This window comes from Psammomys obesus, unplaced genomic scaffold (genome assembly GCF_907164565.1).
Source record: "Psammomys obesus unplaced genomic scaffold, mPsaObe1.curated_primary_1811, whole genome shotgun sequence".
NCBI lineage: Eukaryota > Metazoa > Chordata > Mammalia > Rodentia > Muridae > Psammomys > Psammomys obesus.
In genome coordinates, this window is record NW_026596440.1 from 1,520,493 (window position 1) to 1,530,332 (window position 9,840).

The window sequence follows — 9,840 nt, forward strand, 5'->3', positions numbered from 1 at the left end:
CCAATTAGAGGGGCCCCACTCTCTCTGGGGTAAGTGTAGGCATTAGGCACTGTCAGAGCACCATTAAACACTCTCCAACCACTGTTAATGTTAATGAGACGTCTTTGCTGTAAGCAACTCCTCCTAATGTTTATTTTTTCTTAAAATAAATTAAAATGCTGGGACAGTTTAACTCCCCTAGAGGTGTTAGACACTTATCTTGTGTCCCAGATGCAGATGCCTTAAGCCAATCAACTGCCATGAGCAGCCAGCTGGGCTGTCCTCATGCCAGCACTGGCTGCTTTGAGCATCCCATGATGCCTTGAGGAAGCTACATGGCAATCACAGCTGCTTGCTGCCAGAGACGGTTTCAGAACAGCTTGCACCAGACCTCTTGCTATTACAAGCCCTGAGGAGCTCTAGATGTCCCTGCAGTCCACTTTGGTTAGGTTAGAGGTGAAGCACTTCCGCTGGTGGTCCAGGAGAAGGCAGGCAGCTGGTACAAATGGTCACTCGTTTCCATGAGGGAACTCAGTGACCGGTAAAAATGTAATCTTTCATTTGCATACAGGACTATGGTCACTGGCCCTTACCAAATTCCCTTTCTGGCTGTCAACGCATGCTGCTTCCTCACTCTGGAGTCAGTGAGGAGAAGCCTCCTCTGCCATCCTCAGGTGTTGTCATATCTGGACAGTCAACATCTGGACATGAAAGGCATTTGTCAGTACCCTTCTCTTGCCTGCATTTGATCTTCATCATTAGCTCAGTGGGCTGAGCTGGTCACATGAAGAAAGGGAGGCGGTGGCAGCACTGGCCACAGGGGGAAGTGCTCCACCTCTAAGCTAAGAAAAAGGGGACTTGCAGGGACATCTAGAGCTTCCCACGGCTTGTGATAGCAAGAGGTCTGGTGCAAGCTGTTCTGAGACCGTCTCTGGCTGTAGTAACGAGAGAACGGCTGATGCACCCGAGTGCTTCTCTCGGGTAGGAACGACAGAGGGCTGCCGGTGAGAAGCTGCGGGACATGGCTTCTGGGAGATGCCAAAGGGCCAATGGTCTCAGTCACCCTAGGTCTGCAAGCTGCAATACTAGTCACTGTTAAGGGCTGAGCACTGGGGCACTCTAGACCTTGGAGTATCACACTTGTCACCATAACACTGAGGGCTCAGCATCTGAGGCCACGCTGAGCTAGAACACCAGAAAGAGTCTCCTGCTGCTGCCTGCCACTGTCTGCTGCCACTGCTCACTGCTGCCAGAGGCTGCAGTTCATGCAGCTGCCAGTACCAGGGAACAGGAAGTTAAAGTCCAAAGAGAGCTTCTAATTTGAGAGGTGAAAGCCATTAAGTCTCTGGCTTCGAAGGCTTAGAGCAATAGGCCATGAGCTCTCAGGGATTGGTCCTACAAAGCAACAAAGGCCCACGATTGCCAATGTCGAAGGGGTTTCTTTTGCCTACCCACAATCCTCCTCCACTGACAACAGAGGTGCCTGATGCACAGTCTCATTATTAGGTTATACAGTAGGAGTGGGTAGTGAAGGGGAGGGGCATCTGCTCAGCCAGATGGACACTGTGAAGAGAAGGAAAATACAATCATCAGCCCATAGCTGGACACACAGAAAAGGAGTGTCTCATAGTCAGTGTGGATGGAGGAAGCCATTGCTGTGACTGGCAGGGCTGTGGCATGTTGGCAGAGTTCTGAAGGATGGACAGGGGCACTTCTGGTGAGCAAAGCCAGAAGGTACTCTAGGAGAAAGGGCTGGTCAGATCCCAGTGCGGGCCATGGGAAACGGAGGGTTGCCACTGTGGTGACAGCACTGGCAGGCTCTGGATGTGTTCTAGACAGTTCATAATGAACAGTCTGAACAAAAGAGGTCTGCGCATGACAGGGGAGGGTGGAGGAAGATTGGAGTCATGATGATCCCTGCCACGTATGTGTCTCCTGAACACAGTAGTCCTGCTGCTTGGGGAAGGCCACCCCCTCCCTAGCTCCTTCCTTGCTTTCATTGCCACGCCCACCCTCACCTGCCAGCCTTTCCTCCTGGAGTTCCCAGTTCTGCTTCTCTTAGTGCTCCTGTTAATAGGATTTCCTCCGAAACTGACTGGATTAATGAGCCAGGAAAAGAACCATGGGCAGCTCACAGAGTAGAGAAAAGATACACAGCAAAGGCAAGAGTGATGTTGCCACAAATCATAGTAGGACCTCAGCAAGTGGGTGCTGACTAACCAACGTGGGGGACAAGGAGCAAATAGCTGATCAACTAACCGGTAGAAATAGCCGGTCATCTGAGCCACTCACCTGGCGAGAAAGCATGGCCCCTGCTGGAAGTACAGCTGCCATTACAGCAAGTTCTTGGTGGGTTGCTGTAAAAATCCTTTCAGATTCTCAACAACAAAACATACCAGAGGAACAAGCAAGTGCCACATCAAGGTATGGCTACCTTATGGTGGAAGTTATCCTTGAAAATGTCACTCTGAGCAGTGAGAGATTTCACATCCCTCTAAACTGGAGTTCAGGAGAGTCACCCCTGGGCATAAAAAGGGAGAAAGGGAGGAGGTGCTTAAGTCTTAGGGCCACATTACTGTCAGAATGTCAACTTGGTACTCCATTATACAGCTGTAACTACATGCTGTCTCTTTAGTCAGAAAAACCCCTCCTTTCAGTTAAACCAGACAGGTAAGCAAACACTCACTAGTATCCTGCTCTAGCAAACTCTGATTCTCTGGACTCCCAAGGCAGGAGAGGTGGCTCCTATTATTAACTGTGCTAGGTGCGGGGGTGGGGTGGGGGTGGGGGTGGAGTGCTCGATGCAGCACTGGCGTTGATATGGGGCTATTTTTAGGACGCAAAGTCCTGTCTGTGTCGTCCTGCCTGCCCTACTTCATAGGAGAACAAGGAGTTATTTTTTTTTCTCCAAATAGTCAGGCATATCGATACTTCAAGCTGCAGAGCCATTGTCATTGGTAATTATGTCTGTCCCTTCCAAGCAGCATAGGACAAAACGACACACTGACTCATAAGCTTAAAAGCCCTGGTCTCTTGGGGTGAATCAGACATACTTGCCACCCCAACCCTAGATGACACGACTCAGGATGTAGGCTCCCTGGCTTTCCCTGGAGTGTGCTGGCATTTCTCTACTTGGCACTGCAGGCAAGATTCACCATCCAGCGCCTCCAACAGCCTGGCTCCACTCATGGTGCTACTCAGACCAGAAGCAAGGTCTAAGGTGTTGAACAAGTTAACAAATCCTCATGTGGGTTGACTTTGGGTATGTTTCCTTCATCCCAGTTTAAATGTGGAAGCCACAACCCTCAGAACCTGGAAACATGGCCTTATCTGCAGACAGGGTCTGTAAGAGGTTGTCAGGTTACAGTGTGGTCCTCAGCATAGGCCGTAATCCAGTAGGACTAATATTGTCATAAGAGGTCAGAACAGAGGCACCCACAGAGGAACAATGGTGTGAAAACCAAGAGGGAAGACGCTGTCTACAAGCCAAGCAGAGGCCTCAGGGGAAGCGGGCTGTATCTCACTTGTGATCTTTATGTCTAGCTTTCAGTGCTGTGAGAAAAATGAAGGTCTGTCTGGGCTCCACCAGGCCGCACTACCTCCAGACGACAGCTCTTGCTAATTAACAGAACTCTGGACGTCCAATGTCTGCTGCAGCAGGTTAGAAGCCATAGGTTTGAGTAGATGATGGCCTGGGTTGCTATTTAAATGATGTGTAATTGCAAAGCCATAGGCAAATGCTGATCCTTGGTCCACTGCTCTGGAGGGAGGGCTAAGGTCAGAAAGGTAACACTTGACTCTGTGTTCATCTGGACGTACACACTGCAGTGATGCCACACATGCTCCAGGTATGGATATGACCCCAAACTGCACACTTGCCAAAAATATACATATACACACATATGTGTACATATATATGTATATATATGCATGCACTGTATTTTCACCACATCCACCACTCGCTTCTCTCCTTAATTCCTCCCCGATCCATTCCACACACAACCATTTCCCTTACCTTCATGTCTAATAACCTACTGTCCAATTTGTGCTGCTCATATACTCAAGGGTGTGGGTCCATCGACTGGTGCCTGGATATATATACATATATATATATATATATATATATATATATATATATATACATACATATATATTTATACTTATATTTATAAATGTAAATATGTTCAAATACATAACATAGAAATATATTTATATTATATATAATTTAATATATTACATAAAACACATATTTAAATATATGTGATAAAAGTATGAATTGATTGTGCCATTCTTGAGTATGAGTATTGTAGATTACAACATGGTATTACAATGTCAAAAGGCTAGGCAAAAGGCCTATAGAATGGAAACTTATAGCTGGTCAAAGTGCAGAGAATAAGTGACTACGGAGTGCTCAACTATAAATGGGGCACCTGTATGCCCCTCCTTCTCCCAAATGCTCAGGGACCATCACAGAAGGAGTATGTGTATGTTCCCGTGTGTGTGTGTGTGTGTGTGTGTGTGTGTGTGTGTGTGTGTGTGTGTAAGAACCAGAGGTCAGGTAGGACAGGATCAAATTCATGTCTTTTGGACACAATAGGACTTCTGCACTTATAACTCACAGCAGCTATGGTTGTCTTTGCAATACCCATACCAGATCAAGCCAGTAAACATTCCAGCAAATGGGCTGGGGGAGTCCTGAGCTCCCACACCTAGCTGAGAAGCTACAGGCAGCTTGTAGCTTCTTCAAGGAGAGTCAATTTTCCTTAAGGTTTGGTCTCCGGTAAGTCATCCCGGTGTCAGTTGATGAGCTCACACCCCTGAGCACACACACACCACAAACTGGGCAGTAGGTTATTAGACATGAAGTTGGGAGAGACAGGGGTGTGGGGACTTAGGGAGAGAAGTAAAAGGTAATGTGATCAAAATACAGTGCAAGCATGTACAAAATTCTCAAAGAATTAATAAAACACTGAAATATACATTTATTTTTTAAGATTTATTTATTTTATGTATATGAGTATTCTATCTGCACTTACAGCTGCCAGAAGAAGGAATCAGTTCACATTATAGATGGTTGTGAGCCACCATGTGGTTGCTGGGATTTGAACTCATGACCTTTGGAAGAGCAGACAGTGCTCTTAACCACTGAGCCATCTTTCTAGCCCTGAAATATACATTTTTAAGAAGGCTGCATAGGCCTGGCTGCAGACTGCAAGCTCTAATGTGGCTCCTGGGCTCTGCAACCTTACTGGACCCAGCTGGGCTGCACAGCCCTCACTTTGGCATCACACTCAGACAAGTGGTGACTCCTGTCAGGTTCCCTCATCAATAAAAATCTTAGAAATGTGGCCCTCTTGCAGTTGCTGACCAACTGGTATCTGAGGACTCAAGGCTGGTTTGGTCCTGAGGGCCTGTGAACCTTGTGCAGGAAGGCTGGCTCCTGCTGCTTCTGTGGTGACAGTGATGATCATGGAGGTGCCAACGGATGTCCACCTGGAAGCAGCAGGGTACTCAGGTGGTCATGTGAGACTCACCCTTTCTCACGCCTCACCCTTTCTCACGCCTTTGACCCATGAGTCTGGCCTCTCAGGAAGCATCTGTATGGTGGTCATAGAATGAATCCATTGCAGGAAGGCTTGGCATTTTGTGTGTGCATGCTTGTATGTGTGTGTGTGTGTGTGTGTGTGCGTGCGTGTGTGTGTGTGTGTGTGTGTGCTCAGCTAGACCAGACTGCAGCACTGAAGACAGAAAAATGTGAGCTGTTGCTGTCTCTCCTGTTAGTAGTGTGGACATGCAGTTCTGAGGGAACAGGGGAAGGGAGAGAAACTGTCATTCAGGGGCCATCTGGTTGTCTGATGACGATCATAGCTAATTAATTAAATGGGGACACCCAGGAGGTGTGCAAGTGTCTGAGGAGAGCCCTGAGTCAGGGCACAATCAAGTGCCTTTTATCTGCAGCAGTGGGAGGGCGGTCTGCCATTCCTGCAGCCATGGAATACACCCGGCTTGGAGATGCTGGTGAGCCTGGAGGCATCTGCAGCCAGGCTCTCCTCTCCACTCTAGGAGCCAGTGGCCTAAGCTTACAGGCCTTGTTCTCAGAATGTGGAGTTTCACTGTTTGTGATACAAGCTCTGTGCTGCCACTGCAGGGTCCTTCAGTTCCAAGACAAAACTCTGAAAGCATTTCAATGCCCACACCGTCATCCTGGAGCTCCGGATTGTGTTCTTAAGGCTGTTTGCATGATAGAGGAGGCAAATGCTACTCTCAGAGCTGGCTTATTTCAAAGGCCCAGAAATGGCTCGTCCAATTGTAGACAACTAAACGTTACCTAAAACCTCTTTTTCTGAGTGTGAAGGGTCATACCTGTAACCCCAGCACTCAGGAGGCTGAGGCGAGAGCACCGCCTTGAGTTCCATGTCAGCATGAAAAAAGTCTCTATTCAGCATCCTTTGATTTAGTCATAAACAGGTAGGAGGCTTAGGTCTCTTTATACATAGAGTATAGCCTTATGAGACAAATGTATTCATTTCATTTAGAATAATCCACAATGCATCATGAAAGCCGCCTTAGTTACCTGAGGGCACACATTCAGCCTAGTAAAAGCTTCATGAAATCCCTCAATTCTTCACACAGAGGACAAGCCTGAGCTTTTGGCTTTGCAGACCTCATTATTAGACCTCTGTGTGATGTTACAAGTTAAACTCTTAAAGTCATCTTGAGATTTTTCTGAAGACACTGGTAGGGTGTTTTCTCAATTCAGGAAGCTAAGTGAGTGCTTTCCTATATGAATGGGACAAACAAGCTTTTTAAACTACATCTTAAGAAGAGGAACCCTACAAAGAAATGCAAACAGAGGATGGTCACTAGAGTACAGAAGCCCTTTAAAGTAATTACAAATTGAGCAGCAGCCCTGCTTCCTTTGAATGGCTAATTAGTATTTGGACTGGACCAAAGTACATTACTTGTAACTATGAAAATAATTTGGTAACTACCACATGTGCAGTGAGCAGCCCTTGGGCCATGGATCAACAAAGGGACAAAGGGCATCGCAGTCCTCAGGTTACCAGGGGTGTGCCATTCTGTCATACCAGGTCCCTAAAATTTTAATGACTATTCATCTCTTCAATTCTTTCATTGCACTTGAATATTTCATGTGGAGAACTGCATGTTGAAACCAGCCGATGGGAAATACAGAGAAAGTCAATTCCTGTTTTAAAATGTGCTGTGTTTTGACCATCATTTAAAAAGCACCACATCTCATCAGACAATGCAATGCAACCTGGCAGGTGGAAGGAACAGGGCCTACTTGTTTATCAATTAATGAAGAAAATGCTGTTAACTTTGTTTTCAGTGAGAAACCCTCCCATCTCAGTTTGGGTACAGAGAAAGAGAACTTATACACCCAGACCTGGAGGTAGAATGACATGAAGGGAGCTGTTGGTATTCACAGCATTTATCAAGACATTTATCAAGACTATTTATCAAGACATTTCTCTTCACAAATCCCACTTCCTCATTCAAAATCCTTGTTTCCCCGAATGCAGGCTGAAGGCTAAATTATCTCCAGTCCACAATGCTACAGACTATGGGACAAAATGATTCTATGGGACAAAAATTACATTTCTCTTCCCCAAACCTTCAAATCCTTTTCCCTTTGAAGAACTGATGGAGAAGTAAATGACCATGGCATTTCAGAGGACCATCCCTCATTGCATTCACATAAGCCCCAATGGAAAATAAACGCAGCCCCCCTGTCTCAGCAGCAGGCACTCATCACATGCATTGTTTTCCAGCCAGTGCTTCACTGTAGGACGGAGGAAGCCGGCTGTCAAAGCATCAGCCTACAGTGCTGTAGCACCTGCTCTAGAGCCCTCAAGCCCAGTCTACTCCTTTTGGGAGTCTCAGGATGCAGTGACCTTTGTGCTGGAGTTGGGATGCTTTTCTTTTCTTTTGTTTTCTTCCTTCCTTCCTTCCTTCCTTCCTTCCTTCCTTCCTTCCTTCCTTCCTTCCTTTCTTTCTTTCTTTCTTTCTATCTTTCTTTCTTTCTTTCTTTCTTTAATTCAGAGTGCAGCCTTGAAAGAAAGGGGCAGAATGAGCTGTGTTTGATTAGTGTGGTGTGCCCTGCAGTGAAAGGGGCAGGACAGAGGCTGGCTTAGGGGAAGAAATGATTGATTCTGATAAGCTGGCTAGCGAAAGAGCACGTGGAGGTCACTGGGGAGTCTTTTAAAGAAAACTCAAACTCTTTGTAAATATTCAAGATGCCCATGACAGATAGAAATGGGGTTTGATAAAAACGATGTTAGGATCAACTTACGAAATGCCCACCAGAGATTTGGCCAAGAACATATAGCATGGGAAAATAAAACCACCTTGCTCTCCCTTGTAGCTGGGTGGGAGGCATGTCTCAGAAAATCCATTTATTCACGGTAAGTTTTGGGATGTTTCTCTGTAAAGCAGCCTTGTGGTGCAATAGGCTAGAAGGTTCTGGTGACCTGCTTAGCATTACTTTCTGTGCTTGGTTGTATCTTTACCTTTGAAAATCATCCCTCCCCCAATGGAAAGCAAGGTCCGAAAGAGACTCAGGTCCAGCATCTATCCCAGAGATGTTCCTTGAAGGGGCAAGTACCAGGCGGAGAGGTGGGCTGGCCAGAACAGCTTTCCCTGGATGGAGTCTGGCCTGACCTAACAGCTAGGAAGGACTCAACCCATTCTTCTTCCTGGATAGAGCCTTCTGGGAGAACTTTCACCTTTATAAGGGTGGCTGCCCGAAAGAGGGAACAGGCAGCAGCAGGCAGCTAGCCTGGTTTGAACAGAGCCCACCTGAGAGATTTGAAGAAGAAAGCATTCTCTCTCTCTCTCTCTCTCTCTCTCTCTCTCTCTCTCTCTCTGTGTGTGTGTGCGCGCGCGCGTGCGCGTGTGTGATGTGCTGGGCTGGACACTTTGACACTGGGCTTCAGGAAAAGTTTGCACCTTCATGGTAATTACACAGACCAGAGACCACCTAAACAGACAGCGGAGAGGAGGAGAGATGGGGTAGGGCAGGAGAATATGGGAGACTCAGAAAGGTGGAAAAGTGGAAAGGGCGTGGTGGGAGAGGGGCGGGGAGGGAAGAAGGACCATTAGAGAGGAAAGAGACAGAGGGAGTGAAGGTGGTTCTAGTAGGACCGAAGCCCAGGGGACTGGGATGCCGACACAGAGGAAGAAATCCTTTAGGGAGAAGAAGCGGAGGGTGTGGGATGAAGCCTCTCCAGCAGGCCTGCTCAGGATGAGCTGGACCAGCTCTCACTTGTCCCTAGAGAGATCAGACATCGCTTCCCATCTCAGGCCTAGCCTTGAACCCCCCGCCCCCCAACCCCGGCCAGCCGCTTCCCCTCCCCCGCCCCCACCCTGGCTCCTGGTCCCGCTGCCTTACCTGGCCCTTGACCAGGCTGGCAGCGAACTGGCGCATGACGGCCTCCACCGTGTAGGCGCTGGACCAGCCGCGCGGCGTGAGCAGCTCCATGCAGATGGCGCCTCCGTCCAGAACGTAGCCATTCTCCAGCCGCGGGCTGAGCACCCGCATGAAGGGCGGAGAGAAGGGGAAGTTATCCGGGAAGGTGAGGTTGAGCAGGATGAACTCCGTGTTGGTCTCCTTCATGTCCTGCCACAGCACCGAGTCCTTGTCCACCTGGTGCAGCTTCACGTTCCAGTCGAAGAGGCTCTCGTTGACCAGCTCCACGGAGATGAAGCGGTCGCTGAGGCGAGCGATGTCCTGGAGCTCCTTCATGAGCCGCCGGCTGCGCACCTGTGTGCAGTGCTGCTGGCGCGCCGCGGGCACCAGGCTGCCGCCCGCCGCCGCCGCGGCCACCGCGGGGCCCGGCC

General features: G+C 48.3%; 1 protein-coding gene across 1 annotated transcript in view; it reads right to left on the minus strand.

Moving 5' to 3' along the window:
- Positions 1-9,840, minus strand: part of Ube2ql1 (ubiquitin conjugating enzyme E2 Q family like 1) — a 35,824-nt gene that overhangs the window by 25,308 nt on the left and 676 nt on the right. The window contains exon 2 of the mRNA XM_055597956.1: positions 9,392-9,840. Coding sequence (XP_055453931.1) covers positions 9,392-9,840 — 449 coding nt within the window. The remainder of the gene's footprint in view (positions 1-9,391) is intronic.